Source organism: Leptidea sinapis, chromosome 35 (genome assembly GCF_905404315.1).
Source record: "Leptidea sinapis chromosome 35, ilLepSina1.1, whole genome shotgun sequence".
In the NCBI taxonomy this organism is placed as follows: domain Eukaryota; kingdom Metazoa; phylum Arthropoda; class Insecta; order Lepidoptera; family Pieridae; genus Leptidea; species Leptidea sinapis.
In genome coordinates, this window is record NC_066299.1 from 2,153,292 (window position 1) to 2,179,293 (window position 26,002).

General features: G+C 36.0%; 2 protein-coding genes across 4 annotated transcripts in view; one reads left to right on the forward strand and one right to left on the reverse strand.

Moving 5' to 3' along the window:
- Positions 1–3,479, forward strand: part of LOC126975387 (glutamate decarboxylase) — an 85,831-nt gene extending 82,352 nt beyond the window's left edge. For all 3 annotated transcript variants that reach the window (XM_050823266.1, XM_050823264.1, XM_050823265.1), the window contains one exon: positions 817–3,479. In XM_050823266.1, the coding sequence (XP_050679223.1) occupies positions 817–999 (183 nt within the window). In that variant the 3' untranslated portion in view covers positions 1,000–3,479. The remainder of the gene's footprint in view (positions 1–816) is intronic.
- A 1,429-nt stretch (positions 3,480–4,908) lies between these two features.
- Positions 4,909–22,285, reverse strand: LOC126975396 (forkhead box protein L2-like). The gene is made up of 6 exons (XM_050823287.1): positions 22,127–22,285; positions 14,989–15,081; positions 14,325–14,452; positions 11,175–11,315; positions 10,681–10,802; positions 4,909–9,237 (listed from the first exon to the last, which is right to left on the reverse strand). The coding sequence occupies exons 1-6, from the start codon at positions 22,140–22,142 to the stop codon at positions 9,228–9,230; spliced, it is 510 nt and encodes a 169-aa protein (XP_050679244.1). The 5' UTR covers positions 22,143–22,285; the 3' UTR covers positions 4,909–9,227.
- Between the last annotated feature and the right edge of the window lie 3,717 nt (positions 22,286–26,002).

The following is a 26,002-nucleotide window of genomic DNA, read 5'->3' on the forward strand; positions in this document are numbered from 1 at the left end:
ACTATATTAAAATGTAAAACTTTTAAAGTTCTATCCCTCACATGTGAGATTATTTATTATCATCTGACACTTGAATGAACAAATCCTCGTCATATAGTCAACACGTGAAAGCATAACAAACTAACTCATGTAATATAAAATTCTTGAGTTCTGTTTGGCACTGATATTCTTTCAATGCGTATGATAACCAGCCGAAGCTCAACAACACAAGATATAGCTATGGCCGCCTCTCATCATAATCTAAAGAAACTAATTGCGTTAAAACTAAAAGTTATACCTATAAGACGAACATGTGATTGAACTTTATTGAGGTAATATCTTATGGTATTATTACCATAAGTATGTACTTATACCGCATGGTATTATTACATGTAGGAACTAGTAACCTTACCTATACCTTATGGTATTATGGTTGTTGGGAGAGAAGAGTGTCTTCCAAATTCTAGGTTTATTAATTTTGTTCTAAGGTATTATTAGATTATAGGGGTGGGTACACTATGTTGAGATCCATTAGTCGCGGCTTCATGTACACAGGCCATTATCGAATCCAATCAATTTTTTATTATCATTGTTTAACTTAAACAATGGATGGAAATACAATTTACGACTACTGAGTAGCCGACACAGATTTTTCTTTATTTTGTCCCGCAACGTCAGATTACACTATCGTCTGCTTTAAAATGTCAGGCTTCCTCGGGATCTATAAAATTTCGGGAAACAATCAAAATCAATATCCTTCTCTGTACCCTTGACAAAGTGTCTGGCATTTATAATATAATGAGCTCGAACGGTTGCAGTACAATATATTTGACACAGGTATGCGCCAAGCTGAAGGGTCGCATGATGCAGGCCGGCACCATCATGGTGGGCTACCAGCCCGACGACCGCCGCCCCAACTTCTTCAGGAACATCATCTCGTCGGCCGCCGTCACCGAGAAGGATGTGGACTTTCTTCTCTCAGAGATGGACCGCCTGGGCCACGATATTGTTGTTGATTAATGTGTTTGTTTGCGTTTTAGGGTGAGTGTGTGTGTGTGATTGAGCCAATTTCAATTCTTTTTTTTATCTAGCATTGGCTAGTTACGAATACATACATAATGCATACGAATTAATTATTGAATTAATTCGATTATCGGTTAATAAGTTGCTGTTTTCCAGACTCTTTAGTACTTGAGCCTTCAGGACTAACATTTTAAGACAATAAATATGATATCTAGATGCTAACAGTTTTGAATTGAGACTTAGCAGAGATAACTCGTCATTAAATATTACTTTGTACTGAAATTATTTATTTTTGAGTGAATGTGAGTCACGAATGTGAGAGGTTACGAATATTATAATGTATGGCATTATATGCATATCTATCTAGTAGGAGCGTAGATTTCTCAACGCAACGATTATCGATGTCTTCCGTATTTAATGTGATTATTAAGTGTTAAAATCAAACCGTCTATACGTTTATCGATAAAATCGTGTGTACATCACTATTTGTTATATTGACAATGAAAATGTGTAAAATCGCGCGAGAGATGGCGCTTAATACTATGTAAATCTTTGAAATCTGTTGCCACATAAAAAATAGATCTTTAGTAATTCATAAGATGTTTAATTAACATGTACCTAATGCTAATAAAATTAATAGTTTCTGTAGTCTTGCTTTAACAATATTAATGCTATTTTTCAAACATATAACGAGTAGGTACTAATTGTTGTTTATGGTTTATTGCTCAAAGCCTTTATTTTAGTATTTAAATTAAGAGAATGTTTAGATATTTACCTTTTATAAAATATGTACGCTATACATACTTACATTATATTATATTTACCAAATGTATTCTTTTGACCTCTAAGGTCTTATTTAGGGTACCTATTCAAATTACCTAGTATTTGTAAAATATAAAATTAAACTTCTTTATTCCAAATTTTTTGAGTCTATGATAATATATACCTATTGTTACTGTTATTATTTTCTAGTACCTATGGCAAATAATAGTTTGAAATCTACTTATATATTTTTATTATAAGATGTTTGAATATACTATAAATATTTTAGGAAAACTGTGTAATAAATATAAGCTAGTGGTAGAGTATCGGTAAATTAAGTTATCGATAAAACATATCTCCCGTTTTGCCAATTAAATATTATGTGTCGGGTAGAACTCAATTTTGTAGATACGTATATTTTTTAATTTATATAGGTTACAATATTTATTATGACGTAGCCAATTTAGTTGGTATCTTGAAAGTTTGATGCCTTCTTTAATTATCAAACTTAAAAAGGCGGAAATCAACTTAATAATTGATTAAACCCCACTGCAGATATATTTCATTAGATTATAATATTGAGAATAGGAGAATACAGTACTTATAGTTAGGCATTACTAAAATTAGACTACGTTTTTGTTATATTTAAATTCCATAGTTTTTGTTTCGAGTTATTACATAGTTACCTACTGGTATTATATCGTTATATTGTGTGAACTTATATTAGTTTTATTATTCATTGTAGGATTGAATAATAAAAGTAAGAAATTGTAAATAAAATGCTACGTGACGACGACAATAAGTAACATAGGGAACCTAGTGAATATATTATATAACCGCCAACTTGTGGTGTTAGCTACAAATTTCATAGGTTTAAATTTGAAGTATAGGTTAGTTATTATGGAAAAGGCTCTTCGGTTGATAGATGAATGGAATTGATCAAGTTTGCGATGTTAAAATTGTGTAAAATATATTATAATCTCCCTATTTATTGATGTATTAAAGATAAGAACTTATTAATTTTAATTTAACGCTTTGTTATTTGAAATGAATAGTGTTCGGGAGGATTGTATAACGGAGTTTAATAAACTTTCGATCGATGAATAGCGCAAAAATTTAATATTTTTAATGTCAATATAACATGTGATGTAACAATCTAAGTCTTCCTAGAATGAGATTATATTTTGAATGTTCAAATATTTAATGTGAAATTAGAATTTACTATAAATTGTTGATGTAGCCACTGCACAGACACACAGTTTCTTATTTGTCTAGGTACAATACTCTGTTTTGCCCTAAATTTTTAATCTGCACTGCACGATTTTTTTTTAATTTTAATTATGTACACTTTTTGGAAATCTCCGGTGGCAACACGTTCAATCTTCGAATATAAGGTACTTCTTACCTATAAAATATTATTGTTTTTCCCTTACAAACAATAACCACAATATGACCCCTGATGTAATCATATTATGTCTACGCTTATTGTTTACAATACGTTTTAAATAGGTATGTAGAGATAGCCTGAAGTGGTCTCACTCATAGTGTCACTGTCAGCTATTTTTATTGACAGTGACACTTGCAGGCAGCGTGTGTGTCTGTGCCGTGCTGTAGCTGATAGTGTCTGCTGTATTTGTTCTTGTCGTGAAACATATTATATTAGATAACTGTTGCTATGTGTTTACTGTATAATCAATAAATTGCGAACTGTTTCACTAGCTTTTTAATTTCAACAATAAATCACCCAGTTATCTAGCTTTTCAGTTTGGAAACGGAAAAAAACTTTCAGATCTTCTGACCTCTCTCACAACAATAATGTCTTCATCCACTTTAATATTTATGGTATTGGTGAAGATGGAACAGTGAAAGTCTAGCTTGGCGGTCTTCTGTCAGTAAATATCGAAGTTTATACTTCCAAGCAGGGGCGTAGGTACCTCCGTATCTGTCGTATCAATTATACAGGCCACGTGCGTTAACAAAAATTAATAAAACCTATTGCTACTTGCCGAAATAAAAGCAAAGAGAGTGTATATTTAATTTCACTTGTTTCTAAACATTTTGGAAAAAGTGACATAATATTTCTTTTAATTTTAATAATAATAAGGGCTCGCAAACAAATTTTTATACGGGGCTCCGCCAAACCACGCTACGCCACTGCTTCCAAGAGGCCTTTGCCTTACAATGGGCGTCTTTTGACTTTACAATTAAAAATAATCGGATTAGAAAAAAATAATAACTCGAACGAACGAACCGAATATTTTATCGAACAATAAATATTCTTGAGCTTTAGCCTCATCAACTGGCGCTGCTTGTGGTAGATCCAGCTACCAGTTATAAAGAACTCTGCTTCTTGTTAACTTAATTTTTTTTAATGAAAATAAGGGACGAGACGAATAGGACGTCCAGCTGATGGTAATTGATACGCCCTGCCCATTACAATGCAGTGCCGCTCAGGATTGTTGAAAAACCCCAAAAATTCTGAGCGCTACTAAAACTGCGCTCGTCAGCTTGAGACATAAGATGTTAAGTCTCATTTGCCCAGTAATTTCACTAGCTACGGCGCCCTTCACACCGAAATACGTACACATTACCGCTTCACGGTAGAAATAGGCGCCGTTGTGGTACCCATAATCTAGCCGGCATCCTATGCAAAGGAGCCTCCCACTGGTATATTTATAGTCATAATGGTACATACCTTCATGATGTTGATATTACCCATGATACCCTTATTTGTTTAAAGTGTGTGTTACGTACTGAATACTCAAATAACTCTTGTTTTTTTTTATTAATTAAAAATTCTTATTTCTTTATTTGAGCCACACTTACAGTAACTACGGTATATTATGTACCTACTCGCCGAAAGTCTATTAAACATTCCTTATAGATTTGTAAGTCTGTCGCTGTATATCAACTTGCTATGCTCTTAATATGTATAAGACAAAACAAAATTTTGGGCGATGCGCCACTCGGACGGTTGGCATAGTTAGTCAGAGCGCTCGGACGGAACTCAATAGGCGCGCGTTCGAGTCCCATATCGTGGATGAATTAAAATATGGAATCTAATATGCTACGCCCCACTGGGTGACTATAATATTATATATTTCTATATACAATTGTAGAAGGCAATATAATGAAACAATCAAATAATTTGACATATTTTATTGGAAACAAAATAATAATTACGCTATATATTGCACGCGACTCTCCACTATTGAGCAAAACTCACTTTCACTTAATATACTTCAAGCGTATCTTATAAAAGTGATTTCCGCGATACATTCACTCGGGACACGCCACTGGGGAGTGGGGACCGAATCATCCAATATGAACTTAACACCAGTTACAATCAGAAATAGCTGCTATAAATTGATACACAAACTTTTGATCATTTATTGAGCTTTACACTTCGTATCAAAACAAATTTTTAAATAGTCCAACAAAATATTAAGCAGTCTTTCTTGTATGAAAGACCATCCATATATTTGATAACATCGAACTAAAATGAGTCATATCAAAAAATATTTTTTTACGTTACATAAATAATTTAAGGTCTACCCTCAATATCTCGTTCAGATGTCATTCACCTCGCATAGGTGCCATTACGTCACTTTTTGCCATTTTTTTATGAAACAAGCTACCGCCATAAATACTATTACTATTTTGATATGATTGTTATAATGTAATGGACTTGAAATTAATGGTCTGGACAAGACTTGCCTAATCATTTTTTTTTACTTTTGTAATCCAACCTAACGCAAAATCTTATGCAGCTTAAATGAGAACTATTTTTAGTGGGATTAAATAGCGGTTTTAAAGATATCTTCAAAATAGTTTCGTGCACTATTCAACCCCACGCACAATAGTAATATCGCCATTGGTTTTCCAATCAGATATTTTATTACATTTACATCAATAAACGAGTCCAGGTTTGGTTATATCACTGACCCAAGGCGGATCACAGTCTAGGTAAGCCAGTGTCAAATAAATTAATATTGATGGAAAAACGGATGGTTTACTGGATGCATGCCCTTTAATTGAAAAACAATATATTTTACTAGAACTTTACCACAGACGTTGCTGAACAATGTGATCTAAGACCGAAAACGACAAAATCGTTCCAAAAACATGATTAACTAAAATAGAATAATTAATATAGAAAAGTGTAAAGTAAATAAAGAAAACATGAGAACACATGTTTAACGATCAACCAACGGAGGTTGGATCTGTGGTCCATGCAGGATACTTACATCTGTACTTGGCTTATATAGGTAGCACTATGTTTGTGGACATACACAATCATTTTGTTCAGGGAACAAAACCAGTAAAATGGGACTTTTACAAATTAATTTTGATCCGGCACGCCGGTTGCAACAGGCGTGAGATATTCGTGTTTGACAGATGCTGCTGCGCTCCACAGATCACGTTTTACAAAAATATTCTTGTGTTGAATTCTGGGAATTATAGATACAAAGTAACATTTTGTAATATACTTCCAGCTGCTACCACCGCAGATTATAGATGAGACTTAAATTGGGATAGTATCACAAAGTTGGGCGGAAACTTGGGGTTTACTACTTGTTCCATAAGCATACCAGACGGTATGTGAACTATGTGATTTATCAAACTACCTATTCATCATACAGTAAGTAAACGAACCTGTAAGCCCAACAAACGTATTTATTACGTGATAAATACATTCACCAACAGATGACGCTTATTCAAAATTGGTAGCTGTGCATTGCAAGTAATTAAATTAAAAATATGCGGGAGATTTATACAATTTTTAGATTCGATATAAATGGAAACTATTTCCTTACACAGAACCATCTAATACGTTCAAGTAAGAACGATCTGCGTTATACAAGCTGTCGCTAATTACTTTCAAGTGACTTTAGTACAAGCACCATATTATACTAAAATACAAAACAGAACAATTAACAGGTTTTCATAGCGTTTTTCAAACAATTAAAATAGCAGACATTTTAAGTATGTGAATCAAATTTTTAAACAATCACAAAAATATCCAATCTGGTCAGTTCTACCAAGTCCCATCATTGAACTGACCTAAGGCTAAGCAATTGTTTGATGGTCATCTTAAATATTGTTTGTTTATTGTTGAAAAACGCAATAGTCATTAAAATATAATCCTACATTCCGAGTGTTGAAAAATTACAATATCACGATTTTTATCAAGATAAAAATCCATTCTGAGATTCAACTCACTCAATAAAGTAATTAATACATCAACAATTACGTTTCAAAATCGTCAGAAAAATTCATAAATACCCCTAAAATCCTTTATTTTACCCAAAAACGTATGACTCTTACGTAATGGACCAATTTTTTTGAAAACTTTTTGTGTCAATACTTCCGAACCAGCTTCTTATATCCAATAAACATACTTACATATACAATAAGAAATTTGCTAAACAATATGTTGGATATAGCACTCTCTCTCGCACGCGTCACGCACCACATATATACCTATATATATAATAAATATAAAACTAGTCTGCGCTGTTTAGTACTGTGAAAACATGTACACAAATTGTAGCACACGTTGTACCTGAACAATATTATTGTTCACACAGTTCGCACTGAAACACTGAGTTAAGATACTGTTCACATCCCAACCAACGTCTTATTAGGCCTCGTCCACACTTGCGACCGAATGAGAACCTTCTGTGACTCAACTTTTTCGTTTCATTTTTCTATAGCTTTAACTCGGCGTCGTTCGTCAAACGTGGACAGATGATTAGAACAGAACATGACCCACGATTCGCTGAGTTAAGCACGTAATCATGGCGTTTGCAACCACGGAAACTTAAAACCCATGAATTATGTAGGTGGTCCGTTATAAGCTAGGTACCAAAGATTTAACCCATGACAGTCACAACATACTACTGTTATGCTCAATAATTTGCTCAGTAGACTCGAGCAACATCATATCGAAAGCAAACCAAACTGCAGCGCAAACTAGTTAAAACGAGATTCACCCGAATAATACTATGCCGACGTGCGGCTCCGTCCACGTCCCACGTCTCCTGTCTGATCCTTCGCCCCTGACCATAGCATCGCATCAACGCATTGTCGACTCAACAACATAATTGATAAAGAGGGTAGCAGGAAATGTGTTCGTAACCTTATTATTATTATTTTCATTTTATATTTATTAATACTTTTAATTAAGTTGGTTATGTCAACTCGTCAGCTGGTAATGGTGGCAAGTATTAATAATATCTAGGCCTTCCGTTTCTATGTATAAAGGTATATTGATACACCCTGATCATGAGATTGACCACGGCTTGTTGGATATGCTTAGCTTTGTTATTGAAACACCGTTTAGGATCTCGTGAGCGGAAGAGTTCTTGTGATGGGAGTCGCTAAGGTCAAGGACGGGTAGAGAGCTGAGAGCGACCAAACAGGAGACAATAACATCACAGTCATGAGCGGCGTACAGACCGACACCTACGGTAAGGAGTCATAAACTATTTACAGGTAAATATCGGCGATTTGAGCGAAAACTATCCACCCATAAAAGGGATACGAGAGTCAAATGTAACAAAGGAAGTAGATAGTATAGATATAACAGTGTGTTGAGAGGATCCCTGATTGGTGTAACCCTAAAATTACAAATGGAGCCGATAGGTGGTGTTGCAATTGAGGTTTAGTTTTTTTTTTTATTTTCCAACCCCTACTATATCATTTCTATGCTTATCTCTATCATTGATTCATAATTATTGTTATTAACATGTGATTTATTAACAGTCAGGAATAAACTGACAAAACAATATGTAGATATGTGTAACTTGTTGATATTATAATCTCCTCAACTCTGGAATAACAAACTTGACTTGTGAACCTGCCATGAATAGTTTATGAAACCGAACCGATAGAATCTCAGAAACTATTAAAATTACATTCACATCTCGTATAAGATTATTTTTAAAGGATACAACCGCATATGTTTTATATATTATTGTGTTGTTGCGTTTATCACACAGCCAGTGTATACACAAAGTGCAACAATGTGTAGCCATTTCATTGGTAGTACTCCAAGAAAACAAGGATGTAAAGCCCGGAGCACTATCAACACCTCGATGAGGTTGGCTATCTGTTTCAGATAGCGAGACATTCGCTTCGTTGGCTGTTTAAAGTTTGCAAGAACATAGCAAAAGCAAACAATACTAGATACAAAAAAATATGTGTTCTATGAAGACATCATTCAGAATTATAAATTTCAGATTCCAAAAATTGAACCAGCAATGTAGTAAGATAAAGATATGTTTCGCACAACACATATCTCGTCAATGTACAGCAGCATTATGTATCCGCGATGATCTTCTGCCGGAAACGTGAACAAAATATTGACATATTATGTGTGAGAGAGACAAGGATAGATTCTTATACGAGATAGATAGTCCGTCTGCGTCGGTGTGCGCCATACCGGCTTGCTTTCGAGTTTAACGCCACCTACAGGATAAATGTACATGGTTAATATAAATTCAAACGAATATTAGTTGATACCTCAGACATATGACAGCCCTATCTAGTGTTTCTGACTGTTAAGCTGCACTTACAAAAACAGAATATCAAAGATAGTAGCAATAAGTTAGATAACCTAAATAGTTGCTCACTGGGTGAGTGTTCGTCGAATCGGCGTAGTGTCAATGTGATATACATGAATATAATAAGCTATAACACAACATATTACATTATTATAAAAATAGTTTGAATTATTACCGAGAACGCTGTGTCATAGCCGCCATTTATGAAATCACGCTTCAGGTCAATGAAAAGACGTAATATAGGTCACGGCGCAGATTACTGCACTCTGGTGTGATGACGACATTCATATAAAATATGATACTAACTCAAATGTTATAGAAAAACTACTTTAATAATTTTTTCTGCAATTTTTAACACCATTTATTCTTTGACGACAGCATCAACTGATCTAGTGAGCTACCACTCAACGGGGTGCATAGAAACCATTAGTTTGTATTAACTTTTAATTTGCTTCAATATCATGTTATTAATCATTTCTTTTTTTTTTAAATAAGGGACGCGACGAACAGGACACTCAGCTGATGGTAATTGATACGCCCTGCTCATTACAATGCAGTGCCGCTCAGAGTTCTTAAAAAAACCAAAAATTCTGAGCGACACTACAATTACGCTCGTCACCCTGAGACATAAGATGTTCCAGTAATTTCAGATGCTACGGCGTTCTTTACACAGAAACACAATAATGATCACGCATTACTGCTTCACGGCAGAAATAGGCGCTGTTGTGGTAATCATAATCTAGCCGGCATCTTGTGCAAAGGAGCCTCCCACTGGTATAATCTTAATAATTCTATTGTTCACATCATTGTTGAAGAATTGAACTGTTGATAAGACAATTGTTACACTCACACACTGTAAGGACTATGTGATTCCATGTATTATGCCAAACGCAATGAACACCCAACCAGTAAGTTTTTCGTTACGCGATATACTAAATACCTAAAGTAAGCAGTTCCGATAATGCTTACTAAAGGCTAGTAGAATACGTTCAATTTCTATAACAAAATTTATTTGTCAAGGATATAAGACCACAGCAAAAAATATACAATTACTGTGTATCGTTCTTAAATATGAACATCGCAATTTGACATCTTTAACACATCCGGGGTAGACATGCTTATGACATGACAATTTGACAAATCTTGCCTAAAAAACACGATCAATCTGACAGAACGGTAGAAAAATGTTGGTAAGTGAACTTATATTTATCCTTATAACAGGTACTAAATTTTTAAATATTAATCGCACATACAACTAGTTAAGACTTCGAGTGCCTACCGCGCTGGAAAACCAATGCACGCCCCTGTGTGTGAGTGGAGTGGGTTTGTATATGGGTTGTATACTCACAGCACTTGGTGCGGCTGCAGCGCGGCGAGGTGGGCGGGCCCGGGAGAGGGCGGCACGGTGGGGGGCGCGGGGGGCAGCAGCGTCTGAGCCAGGCCCTCGAAGCGACCGCCCTCGAACCCGTTCTGGAGGGGGGGCGACAAACAACATTACTGACATATAATAATAAAACTTCATTTTCAAGTAACTACAGACTCAAAATTATGTTAGTTGGACTAGTACTAAAACCTAATTACATTATTTGAGTCACTATTTCTCCATTCCATTAGAGATAGAGCAACGGTGGCTCATATATTTGCAGTCTAACCTGCTACCAATCATCTTCAGGGTACCGTTGGTGTTGCCCCTCAATATGCGCACCAGGGAACCACATCTTTTGCGCATTGTTGCATAAAAACCATCTATTCATGCCGTCGCAAACATCCCTATATGCACTACGGAAATGAGGCAACCCCAGTAGGTGTGGGTGACACCATATGTTAATGTAACACGTGTACCGGGATCATGATGGTGGGCCTGAGCGGCTGGATGGAGGGTTGCACGGCGGCAGGGTAGTACGGGTAGTACTGCACGGGGTACCCGATGTACCCGGGATAGCCCGCCGCCGCCGCGTACATGGCCGCCGCCGGACTGTACATCTGGAACACATGGGACACACTCAGCAAGCTCATACTAAGAGAAGCAGGCTGGCCGCTCTTTAAAAACAAAAAGCATCTTACAATAAAGTATTTAACACATTATCAATACACAACGTATTTACCTATATAAACTTATGCATAAAAATGTCGGTATATGTAACAAAGGAAATAAAAATAAATATTTGTAGATATCTAAGCGAGTTAGACCCTTGTATGACATTATGACAAGCCCGTTAAGTTCTGACACTAAAACACACAACACGTTTTTTTCTGTAATATTGAGCAATATTTTACAATCTCTTCAAAATTTGCCACAGCAATGCCAAATGATGGCTGCCAAGTGGTTCATTGGTAACTAACCGACTAGTGTGGCGATTGTGGAAAAAATACTATTATTTATGGTACCTCCCTTTTACTAAAATAAAAGTGAATAATATATATGCAGTATATAATATATTTAGATAGGGATACACATACCTCGGCTCTACTACTTGGAAATGTATTCGAAAATCTCAACTGGAAAAAGAGTGGACTAATTTTAACTGGAGCGCGTCACAGATTTGTCAATAACTTAACTATCCCCAAAAGAAAAGGTATCACGTGCTGAAATCAGGATATATTTCGAGTATATGTTTTTTTTTTTCTGGAAAAAAGTACGGGAATCCCTTCATGGATACAGCAGTATGATGAGGCCTCCTGGAACCACATGTTACGTTTGGAATTATGTAATATTCTGTAGTTCCAGTCTAAAAAAGTCATTTATCAATACGGTATATCTCTCCGAATCCGCAGTTACAATTTGGCTAGGTTCGTTTTCAAAGAAATAAGGCCGGCAGATGTAAACACTGCACAAAACTATAACTTAATGTTTTTGCAAAGCCAGTTGCTGCATTTGTGTTGGTTTGCACACACCCCTTAGGATCAGATTGTGTGGAAGAACAATAGAAGAATGTGAATATTTAGTCTTGTCAATATTGAGTCAGTAAAGTGTTAACTTTGACGAAGCCAGTTTGAACCAGTGTGAAGGCGTCCTTCCAAGAGTTAGGCATTAAAAAAGTAAAAGTAAAAAGGTAAAGCAGTGTCATCGGCGTGCGAGATGATTGTTGACTTCGATTGAGGGGTTCATGTTAAGGTTTGTTAATACAAATGAAAGATAAAATTGGACCTAAAATAATTCCTTGTGGAACACCATATTAAACATACAAGTCATCACTAGTGACACATTCTATCTTAACACATTGAGTGCGACTTGTAATATAGCTCTGAAAAATATGGTATGGAGTCCCACGAATTCCTAGGTCATAAAATTTATGTAGGAGCTTGGGAATTGAAACAGTGTCCAAAGCCTTAGCAAGATCTAGAAAAATAGCTATACAATTTTTTTGGGTGTCTGTGTATGTTTCTTACTTTATAGTCCTTAAGTTTATGTTCGGTAGATAATCCACGTCGAGAGCCGTATGAGATGAAGCTATGAACTTATTACGAACAATCGTGGGTCAATTATTTTTCCTTCGTTTTAAAATTTTGGATGTTATAGGTAAAATTGCAATGAGACTTGTCACCATTTAACTAGAGCTTTTTCAAGGCAAAAGGAAATGAAATACGCCTATGAACAAGCGAATGGATCGTTGCAAATGTTTGAAATGTATATATTACAAGGGTGGCGCAATATAACGTGCATATTGCGTCATCTTTTTCGCGGGGTAATAAGTGCGCGGGCGGGTTGGATAGTGGCACTCGTGGAGTTTTAGTAACCATGAGTCACTTCTACGGGAAGCGTCCCGTAGAAGTGCCTCATGGTTTTTGACCCCCTTTTTGTGTTCGCACGTTTTACGGGAACGGTCGTTCATACATCTCTACAAAGCGAATGTATTGTTCTGGATATGGATTAACACACTTCATTAATATGAAGCTCAGAGTGCAAATTTAATATAAAATATGGATAAAGAGTTTTAAATTGATCGGTTCCACCAGCAAAAGGTCGTCCAAGAAAGTCTAGGACCACAGACAATATTGAGAGGGTGATTGTTTGAAGTTGGATCTTAAACTGCATCCTTATAAGGTCCATTTAACACAGGAATTAAAAAAGGCCGACTTCGGAGCAAGGTTGGCATTTGCTGAAGAAATGTTTAGTGGATTTTCCACTTTTGACAACTTCCTTTTCTCTGACGAGGCTCATTTTCATTTAAATGGGTTCGTAAACCGACAAAATTGTCGCTATTGGAACGACCAAAATCCAAAAATGAAAAAACACTGCATAGTCGTAACGGTATGGGCAGCAATCTCAAGCAAAGGAATTATTGGCCCTTTCTTCTTTGAAGATTCACGAGGACGAAACATCACCGTTAACACCGACCGATATGTTGCGATGTTAGACGGATATTTGACTCCAGAACTTACGGATCGAGAATAGCAAGAAAGCTAACAAGACGGAGCGACCACACATCAAATAACTCTATAGCTGTTGTGGACAGATGTTTTCTGCAAGTCTAATTTCCAAAATAGGTGATATCCCCTGGCCCCCACGTAGCCCTGACTTGACGCCTCCTGACTTTTTTATGGGGATACCTCAAATCATTCAGCTAAAGGAAAATATCCGTGGGGAAATGGCAGCTATCTATCTATAGATTTAGTGACAAGTGTTTTCACAAATCTGCGTTCGCGTTTAAAGGAGTGCCGTCTTCGAGAGGGCCGTCATTTAGATGATGTCATTTTTAAAAAATAAACTACATTTAATTACCAAATCAACCTATATTTTATTTCAACTAAGTATACCTTTGGTATTTATTTTTTTAGCCTATACTTAATAAATGCACGTTCTATTGCGCCACCTTGTATATAACGGGGAGGGGCTAATTTAATTTGAAATTCTTTATTTCGCTACTATGGCCCACTTAAATGTCATAATAATACAGTCAGATATAATTATAATTAATACATAAATAACATAAAATAAATATGAGTCAAGGATGCTGAAGTATGTACATGTTATGTAGTATGGACACTCACGGGAAGCTGCTGGCTGAGCGCCGGAATCTGGTGGTGCTGCAGCTGCTCGTAGGGCGGGGGGGCATACAGCCCGCCGGCACCGCCACCCGCGCCACCGAACGCTACTCCGTACGGTGACCCGCCTGCCACTGGAGACAAACATACTCTAAGCCGGCGTATTTTATTATTATTCATTTATTCGACCAACCCGAGTCAAAATTGATCACATGATTTAAATTTTTAAATGTTTATAAGAAGTTATTTATTTACAGCGAGCAGCGAGTGTGCTTATCTTCCTTAGGTCCTACCATGGATTGTGATTGGGCTCCACATTAAAATTGTTGAATATAAGTTATATTTATCTGCCTACTTTGAGCCCGAGGTCGGTTAAGTAGCTCCACGTAGGCAGACCCGGGAGGAACATCTTCCTAATCTTTACATAACAGTCGTGTACGGGATGTTTAATTTTCAAAGGACTTTCCTTGGCAGGGATTTTTTGCAAAGCCAAACCTTTCGATTAATTTTTTTCGACACCCTCGCCAACAAAATCGCGCGCGGCCGACGTTAAAACTAAGAGATAAAATATGCTATAAGAATGTAATTACTACACGATATTATATTAGTTCGTGAACTAATAAGAATTGCACTGTCTAAATTTCTGGCACTTATTTATTTATCAGCTTACCTCCATATTGCGGTGCAGCCTGATGCGGTGGTGCCGGCAGGAAGGGCCCTTGCGGAGGCTGCGGTTGGGGGTACGCGCCGAGGGGAGGCGTCACTGCAACAACTCGACATTTCACTCATTCACTCTGCGACCGCCAGCCCGAGCAGACGCCACACTGTCCTCTACTTTAACGAGGGTCTTTAATAATTGCCGCTCACCCAACACAACAATCTCTATATTTAGAGGCAGTCCAGGCCAGCTCGATCGTGTCGACTTCAACGACGACGACAACTTATAAAAATATAATAATCAGAGTTGTTGTGTTGGTGTAACAGGTGAAACAACACGCACTACACGAAAATATGCCGAAGACATAAACATTAATGGATCGCCTCAGCGGTGTTACAATGTGCTACTTCAGACTAAATAATAATAAGTCATACGATCGTGAGGAAGCATTCATTAAAACAATTTAATTATTAATTAGTCACATTACACCCTCGTTAAAGTTACAGATTTTAATTTGAAAGATAAATGATTTTGTTTCATTTTTTGACATTCGGAGATCAGTGCAGCGCCGTGACCCGGACAATATCGCGCATGCGCGCGCCGCAACCCAAGCCCGACATTCACGCGTGACGTAGTGATACGACCACGAATGTGTTGCCATATTCAACATCTACTATTCAGCCTTGCGAATTAAATGTGACAGTTATTTGAAAAAATACAGGCATGGCCAGTTTTTTTCCAGAGTAAGTGAATATTTACTCAATTTTGAAAGGTGGTCAACGGTCACATTTGAGTCGTGCGGCGGTAATTGCAACAGTACAGCGTGGTAGACGTGAACGAGGGAGCTCGTCGACGTTGTCACTAGCGTCAATTGTTAACGTTAAGCGATGCCCATACAACGCACTAGTCGGAATCTTCTTCTAAATAAAAAAAATTCCGGCCTTGACCGCCGCTCCCAAAGAAACGAGGCCAGTGTCGACTATGAGGTTTATGAAAAACAAACAAACGTACTGTTGTGTTTGCATTTTAAATGTTATTTTCGACACTAATACAGCATTTGCATTGCTTACAAGGTTCTGAAAATAGAATTAAATGAACATATCTTACGTCAACAGGCTAATAAGTACTAACACGAGCAAACACATCAGTGGACCCCTCACAGTCGACACTATAGTATTTGACAGGTTCAAATCTTCAAACCTACCAAACGTTATTTACAATGCATTCCTATAAGTGGCCAGACTCACACGAGTCATTTGAGTTTGGCCACGGATTAACAAAACAGTAATCACACGATCATCAACCTTGGTGGGAAAGACATTAGTCGACTTGTAAATCTAGAACCAACGCAACCTCCTATGGCTTTGTACAAGGTTACACTTAACAATACAAGTATAAACTTTCATTATTACATCACAACGAGCACATAAAGTTTATACTCTTGTCAAACATATTCGTTCTTGCATCGTTGAAGATAAAAACATTTTCAAAATGGCGACCATAGTGCATTATACATGCTTTTTTTGTTCTTAGCGCCAACGCTTTATAACAACCACGCTGAAAGAATGAACATGATTACGAAGGCGCAGAAAATGCACCAAATTGTAAAAAAAAAATATATAATTCCTAATAAAGATATTATACTATTTATCTAGCTGTGTTCGTTTTACCAAGATTTCCTGTATCACTTTTATTTATATTAAATTTTGCTGTTTCATTATAAAGCGAATGCAAAAAAAAGCGCAAGTGAAAAGTGGATCTATGATATGAATGCGCAGAAGGACACGGAAACATGCGAGCGTAAACAAAAACTATGACATTAACATGCACAGATAATCACTAAAAACAACATAGTATTGAAGGATCATTTCGAGTTAGCAAATAAAATACCAGCTTGTAAAACGCAGCGCAAAAAAAATTATGCTGCACTTAAATTCTAAACAGCAAAATATTATATTATAAGATAACATTTAAAAAAAATCCTGGTAACCCATTGTTAACATTTATTACACTTACAACCCCATAAAAGACGCAGTAGCACTGCCTCATCTATATTTCAACATGGACTAAAAAAACGAACGAAAAATGGCACAATCCATTGAAAGGAGTACCAAACATCAGATTTCCATATTCTAAATCAAAACAAAAGAACAATCCGGAGCCCTGTAAATTGGATATATACTTATACATAAATTAAGACTTAAAAAGGTAGATGTTAATATTACAGTCCAGCATACCTCCGTGTCCCTTCAATAAGCTAAGCATGCAATATTGTCTAACACACCGAGTTTGCCATAGACATTCTTAAGACTATTTTCCACTAAAGCGAAGATTTGTCATGCTGCCATAAATAATTTAACTGGCCAATTTTATAGTACGCTAAGTGGAAAATGGTTCTTTATGTCTCTCTCTCAGTCTTTAACTTATAACACAATGATGTAAGATTTTAATTGCATAATATTACAGTATGCCTCGTAGCACCAAATTTAATTTCTACAAAACAGCACATACAACAAACATGTCATTCTAGTACATATAATAATAATTTCAAGTCTCAACATTTTTACATTGGAACTCAATATATTTAATTTGGGTTTTTCCCACCCATTGGGTCAGCACTAGAGGCAGCTGTTGATAAAAGATATTACAGTATATTCCAATACGATACAACACAATTAGAATCTTCATCATAAACTCAGTTACCTTTTTAATCCATAAATATTTGTTATTTGTACTAAACAAATAGTGTTTATAATAAATGAATTAAATAAGGTAAATATATAATTAATCATAATATGGAACAAGGGTTACTGTTTTTACCAAGGGATACCAATTAGGACTGTTCGGACAGAATCATTGTTTGTTTTAACAGTAACCCTCATTCATTCAACTTAAATGTAGTTATAGCAACACTGAAAAATCTGTCATTTCACCTTCACCATTGAAAATATCTGTGAGAATATCGTATCTGCTAAATCCTAATAATATTATCTCAAAAATAAACTACGTAGGTAAGTACAAATAAAGATATTCTCACAGATCGTGGAATCAATATACAACTACTGTAATAATCCACTTGTTAGTGTAACACAAACTTAATTAGATTTTCTAATATTAATGAGAAAATCTGCAATATATGCTACAATAGAAATATAAATTCCAAGGCAAACAATTGATGTCAAAGTATTTATGGTAAAAAAGAGAAATAATTTTAACACATGTGGGCAACACCTTTAACTTAACATCAAAAGTTATTTACCTGGATATTGTTAGCTTTATTTATAACTATGTACCAATTAAAAGACCCCAATGCATACAAAACAATAGGGCCTCTTGAGAACAAAGGGGCAAACATAAAACAAAACAAAAAATACATCCATTGCCCCCTTGTTGAGTGCAACAACTAGCAACACAAACAAACAATGAATGCAGTCATCGTCAGTTTTATATTATTAAAGCAAAACATAACTCTGGGAGAAGGTAAAAAAATAAGCAGTAAATTAAAAATATAAAATAATTAACATTTCTATTTCACATTGAGACACTCATTTTGAATTAGCTTTTAAATTTTTTTTGACAACAACTTATGTGATGTATCAATGCATGGAGTCAAAGCTCTCAATTTCTTATTATTTTTTTACCCATAGTGTCAACTAAATTGACCCGTGTCTAGAAGGATGTAAAGCCACATACAATAACAGCCACTTAACTGCATCCCTCTAGATCACAGACTTTAGACAATCTAAAGCCTTATTTGAGTTCTATATGATCTGTTCAATATACCTCGGTATGTGATAACATCTATTTGGTCTGAAGATTTAATTGTAATTTAAGCAGAATGTTTATGTTTTACAGTTCAGAAGAAAATTATTTGGCTAATCAAAAACATGTCACATGAAGATAACTGTTATACAGATTTTTTCTCCCCCCTTTTATCTGCAATCAGTCCCCAGACTATGAGCAGATGTGTTACACATCTAGAATTTTGTGGGAAGAGTGGTCCATCGACCTTTCTTCCCTTTACTTTAAGTTGCAATTTGACAATGTTATTTCACTTCAGGCTCTTTGGGTGCTTTAAAGTTAATAACTCCACTACAAATGGGTTTGGATGAATGTTATACAGATAATTAAGTATTTATCATTTATAAATGTATGTAACTGTAAAGTCTGCAAAGCAAAACCCATGACTATGACAGTTTTGAGTAAAAATCTCAGGTTTATATTGGTTTTGTATTTTGCTTTGCTTTTATATACTTAGATAATAATTCTTTGTACTAGGTAAAAACAAGAGCTATAAAAATACAAAAAGCAAGGGAGGTTATGCATCAATTTAAATGTCACTCTACTCATTAACATAATGTCAATTTACAATTATTTGCAGCTTCCTGTGACATGATTTGTGATTGTAGAATCATATAGCAATCAAATTGGTTAGGTTACATAAAACAAATTGTTCACACGCCGATACATATCATATTGAGATTTTTCTAGTTTCCAAAAAAGAAAAATAAAAAGTAAATTCTGTTTTGTGTCATTACATGATATTGACTAGTCATCGGGCGCGGCTCTTCGTGGTTGTCCGCGCGGCACCTGCAGAGGGGAGTGGGGGGGGCGGTCGGACTCTGGGAGAGGGGGGCAGGGGTGCAGATCATTATTATCATCATTGTACACGCTGCAATGCAAGGCATTTAGCCTTTATGAAAATTTTACGAACTATTTTAGCTGACATATGTAACAGTACTTGCTAAAGCTAAATAAAACACTGAAATGTTATCATTTCAATTAAAAACAAATTGTGTAACTTAAGTTCTACAGCTATTATTAATTGGGGTGAGACACTAATTAAATTTTAAATAATTACTGCAACTGCTGTAATTTCTTGCTTAAAAACTTGAAATATATTGCACAGAAAAAAACATACTTTACAATTTAGTTTTAGTTGAAAGATCTAAGTAATATCTGTATTTCAAGATATAGAAATACAGTAACAGAAGTTGTAACTAATAATCCCCTCAAATTGAGATAGCAAGTATGTTACTCTCATTATATTATTGTCTCTTTAACACTCAGTTAGTATCTAATAATTTATTTTAAATTAGCTAACCAGACAGACACTGTTCTGTCAATAGAAAAAAAGATGCACCTAAGTATCCCGAATAATGTAGTCTAAAGCCATCAGATATTAATAATTTCTAATATGTAGAAATAAAGTGCCAAGATTAATATTGTATTTGTATAGGTAAGCAGATTTACATTACCACTTTATAATTGCCTATAAATCCTTAAGAGAGAGGCATATGCCATTGAGGATTTGTCCAAACGGCTTATTTTTTCAGACACTTCCAAATATTGTTTATGTATACAAAATATATACTAAACTCTTCCTCGAGAATCACATCATTAGTGAAAACAGCCTGTCAATTGGTGCAATTGTTTTTGAATTTATCGCAAACAGACATACAGACATGGCATAGGACCTTGTTTTATAGTATGTAGTGATAATCAGTTAAAATGTACTACTTTAATATGTGTTTTATTTAAATTATAAGTATTAATATAGATTCATGTGTTAAATTGGGGATTTTCAAAGTATTAATTAAATGTTTTGAGCACAGCTGTTAATTATTTTCCAACTCATTTCAGGACAATTGTGCATACAATACAGGAAATAAAATATTTATAAAATCAATAAAGACAAAACAAAATATGTAAATTCATAAAATATACACACATTTATGTTTTGTAGAGTTCTTTTACAAGCCAAGCTAATTATTCTGTCTGAACGAGTCAGTTGACTTCAAACTAATTTGCAACAATATATTATATTTACCTAGATGAAAATTAAAAAAAAATAATTAAGGGGTTGCTTAATATAGTTAAAATAACTCTTGCATATCTAGTGGCACAATTAATCAACTTACATACCCTTACAAAATGATGGAAACTTGGTATCGATATTACACATGACTCAATGTATGCATTTTATGAAAAAAAACCAACCATTCCACATTTTAATAAAAACTTCTATATTTAATACTGAACTGTTTAATATATAAGTTTATTTCATAGAAACTGATAAATTATATGCAAGCACCTAAAATTCCTTGATAATAAAGCCCAAAAAAAAGAGTACATTGTCATGTACTTGGATAATATATAAAAATAGATTTGCAGTTGCAGGACTTCTAGATTTTTCAATGTATTTCCTAACACAAAACAAAAAAGATTTCAATGTATAGACACTTTGCAGTTTGCAGTGACTGTAGTATGTGAGTGGTATCAATAAAATAACAGCTAGTATTGCTTTTATCAGCACTGAATTGAAAGTTTGTCTCCATCATATGAGTGGTTATGATCAATTCAGCAAAAGTATATGTTTAGACAATACCTAGGATCCCAAATATGTAGAGCTCATTCTAAATTAAAAAGAGTGGTAACAAAATACCCATAAGGTAAGACTAAAATATAATTTTGTGCCATAAAACCATTGTTGGTAATTGGTGATGTGATCGACACCTGGCTACATCACTTTTATTTTATTTAATATTCAAAAAGTTCTGCATAATCTTGCGCCCATGGTTATCAGGACTCAGGCATATTTTAATCAAATGGGTGGTAAACACTGGTTTCCACTAATTCAAATAGGCAACAATGAGAAAAAGTATATGAATTTGTATGAAAAATTCTATTTTTGAACCCCGTAACTGTATCAAAAAAAATAAGTAAACTCAGTCCATTATGTACTTATGCAACTATAATGCTCTAATTATACTTTGATTAAACCTTGTGTAGCATTATAATATGGTCACCTGCTATTGCCATTAATAATTAATATAACACTTTATTCTGTTAGGATGAATGAAAAATGTCCACCCTATTGTCCATTCGAACCATGGGAAAGAAACGATGTCTTCCATCTTGGATTTCATTATCGATCGGTCTTTGAACGTATTTAATATTTCATGTACCTATTGAGTCTTACATAGCTACATCAAAATCCATATGCCCATATGTGAAAATGGTTAAAAGTTATTTGTTTATTGATTGAAACATATTTTAAGCCACCCAAATAAGGAATATCACAGACGTTACATATGTCAACCTTCAGAAAATAATGAACAAAGAAATTGTAATTAAAGCGCATAAATACCTTTTTTATCAGCCATTTTTTATAACTTTTGTGGTAACTATTTAATTAATTTGTACTAGACTAAATTAGTTGCGAGTTATAAAGAAAATTCGTGATGATTTAAAATGAATCGCAATTGCAACGACGCAGCTTCAATAGGGTACACGCAACGACACTAAATGTATTGATTGTCTGAATGTCAACGTCAGCTGTCACAGCGTACGTTTTTTTTTGTAGAAATATATAAGATTATGGGTTCAGGTGTGAAGTCACCGTTTTGTCCTGAAAAATCAAATATATTTTGTAGGGTACAATACGTCATTGAAAACAATATATTGAATTGAAGTATTTATTCAAGTTCAAGATCTCATAGAAATGTAAACAAAATATATTTTGTCCTTATATTATAAGACTGCTGTGTATACCTAGGCACTTGTAAAATGCAGGCATGTTTAAAATGTCTAAGATTTAATATAATAATGCTATGTAGTTCCTTATTTTGTTTATTTGTTACGCAATAATACGAAGTATATTATTATAATTGTATGTGAAATACATAAACACAAGCAACGTGTATGCCTTTGTATTATTCGCACTTATGTGGTTCGGTCTAGTGTGCATACACCTTAATCATCACAATTTCAAGGGATCAAAGCCCCTGTACGACCTGATGTAGCTTCATTACTTGTGCCAACCAAGTGTTGTTGCAATATGTTATGATATTCACTCCCTCTGGTAAATAAACATATTTCTATTCAATTGTATTCTTGGGTTGGAGCCACTGTTATTATAGCGTATTATACTATTCACTTCGGTCAGAGTCGTTGTTATTATAATGTGTAATGCAGGCTCGAGTATCTGGAGCTGGAACTGTACTTGCTCAAGGCTCAACGGCACATCCCTCCCTGCGGTAGCCAAGTAGTAAGGTACGCATTATGTGTAGTCCTTAGTTCTCATCCAGATGGTGCGGTGTCAAGAATTGTGGTAAGCAGCTGTTCTGAACACACATTAAATTCGGAAGACAATAGTGTATGGTATGTGCACAATTTGCACCTCTACGTAGATAGACTCTGCATAATCGGATGGCGATGTTAATCATATTAGAGGCGGGAAGTGTGATGCTGGAAGGGCAACACGAATGTTGAGGGAACTTTCGAACACTTCTATGCGGAAATGACGATTTTTAATGAATAAACCAAGGAATATTATTTATCAATTTATTAAAATATTTACAGGTTAGTATTCTGTGAGTTAACAGTTGTGTAGGAACTACACTGGCCTTCAAAAGTAAGTATCACACTTTTCAAATTGGGATAACGTTTTAAGTTCACAAGATATAAAGGGTGTCCAGCGGAAAATTTTGTTTTTTAAACTTAAATAAAAAACATATTATTAAACTCAAAATATTTATTATATTTTTAAAACAAAGCACGTTTCTGCGGATTTTATTTTTTAAAAATAATGTCCTCCAAGTGACGTCCATTTCGCGTAACACACTCTTGTAAGCGAACCCTCATATTGGCGAATACGCGCGAACACAGTGCTTGGGGGATTGCATCAATTTCACGCCGGATATTTTCTTGTAGGGCAGATATGGTGCGGGGATTATTACAGTAAACTTTGGACTTGAGGTATCCCCACAAGAAAAAATCACAGGGCGTCAAGTCAGGCGATCGTGGTGGCCAGGCTATGTCTCCGTACTTGCTTATTAATTTTCCAGGGAAAATGTCCCTTAACTTCGACATGGACACCCTGGAAGTGTGCGGGGTTGCCCCATCTTGCTGGAAATGTGTCCTATTGTTGCGTCCTGGAAAAACTTGCAATTGCGGCACTAAAAACTCATCAATCATGCGGCAGTATACAGAGGTATCCACAGTTTCCCCCTGATTAAAAAAATACGGTCCGATTATTCCTTGAGCTGAGATGGCGCACCATACTGTGGTTTTCGGGCAGTGCAAACTTTTCTGATGACGTTCTCTTGGGTTGTTGGGATTCCAGTAACGCATATTTTGCTTGTTTACGTAACCCCCGATGTGAAAATGTGCCTCATCGCTGAACAATATGTTTCCAAGTGTTCTGGGGGTTCGAAATCGTTGCAAAGCCGTTCTGGCGTACCTTTCTCTTGAAACATAATCGTTCTCATTCAATTTTTGGACAATTTGCATTTTATAGGGATGAAGCTTTAGTTTTTTTTTCAAAATCGTATGCACAGTTGACTTCTTAATGCCTGTAGAGGCGGCAATCTTTCTTACTGATTTCCTTGGATTTCTAAGAATTTCTTGACGCACCTGTGCCACTCGTTCTGGTGTTGCTGCCGACGTAGACGGTCCTGGTGGCGGCCTATTGATCATTGTCCCTTCTTCTCGAAATCTTTGCACCCACGTTCTGATAAGCTGCGTACTCGGACCATCGCTTAATCGCCGAATGTTGTAATGCAAACAAAAAGCACGACGCGCTCGAATAGGCGAATTGCCGTTCAACAAATATTGTTCCACCGCATACGCGCGGTGCGCGCCCGACCAATGACTCATGGCGACTGACAAATCCGCAGAAACGTCGCTTCTAACGTCACCCCCTCCGCAGCCCTAACCCCGCTAACAAATGAGTAACGTTTATTTAAAGTTGAAAAATTCCCGCTGGACACCCTTTACTTTCGAAATAAAAAGGACTCCAAAGAGAATTTGATTTTGCACATAAAAACTTTATTGTCGGTAACCTTCTTTTAAGAATTGGCTGAAAAAAAACGTCAAAAACAAAACTATTCCTTTTTCAAAGTGGACGTTTCCGAATTACAATTTTAGCATTACCATTTTTCTTTCTGTTTTAAATTTTTTTCAAGATCGATGATTTTAAAAATTTATGCTAAAAGCACATAACATTTATTTATCATGCATCTTTCAGTTGAAGAATGTGCTAGGATCATGGCTTTTCTGGAACTAGGCATCAGTATGCGTCGCACTGCAAGAATGGTGGGTTTGACGGTACGAACGGTCCAAAAGGTACAGCGAAGGTACGAAGAGACTGGACACCATCTGAGGAGACCTTGTAATGGCAGCACCAGGTGTACCAGTGCCCGAGAAGATCGTTATATTATTTCCACTGTGTTAAGAAATCACCAACAAAATGCAGTTGAAGTCTAGCAACAGCTACTTCAGACCCGGAGGGACTACATTAGTGACAGTACAGTGAGAAGAAGACTTGCTGAAGCAAATTTGAAACGTCGAAGACCAGCGAGTGGCCCAAAACTCGAGAGACAGCATCGAGTAGCGAGACTGCGATACGCCCGTGAACACATGCAGTGGGATGAAGAAGAATGGTCAAGAATTTTGTTTGCAGATGAGTCTCGATTCTCCCTTTACACTTCTGATGGAAGGTGAAGTGTTTACAGGCGACCTGGTTAGCGATACCTTCAAGCCTGCATCTCAGAAAGAGTCCAATACGGTGGACGCAGTGTACATGCATGGGCTGGCATATCTTCAGAAGGTCGCACAGAGCTAGTAGCCATAGAAAATGGCACCCTCACTGGGCAAAGATATGCTCAAGAGATTCTCAATGAGTATGCAGGGCCGTATTTAGCAAATATGGGTGATGGATCGATGCTGATGCATGATAATGCCCGGCCACAAACGGCTCATATCGTACAAGAGTATATTCAGGAGGTCGGTATCAGCGTGATGGCTTGGCCATCAAGAAGTCCTGATCTCAACCCGATTGTACACGCCTGGGATGAGCTTGGGAGGCTAGTCAGAAATCGCAGACGACCACCTACTACCCTCGGGGCACTAAAGCAGTCCCTGGTAGAAGAATGGGAGAATATTCCCCAACATCGGCTCCGAAACCTAGTGTTCAGTATGCCAAACCGGCTCGAAGCTGTAATCAGAGCTCGAGGAGGCAATA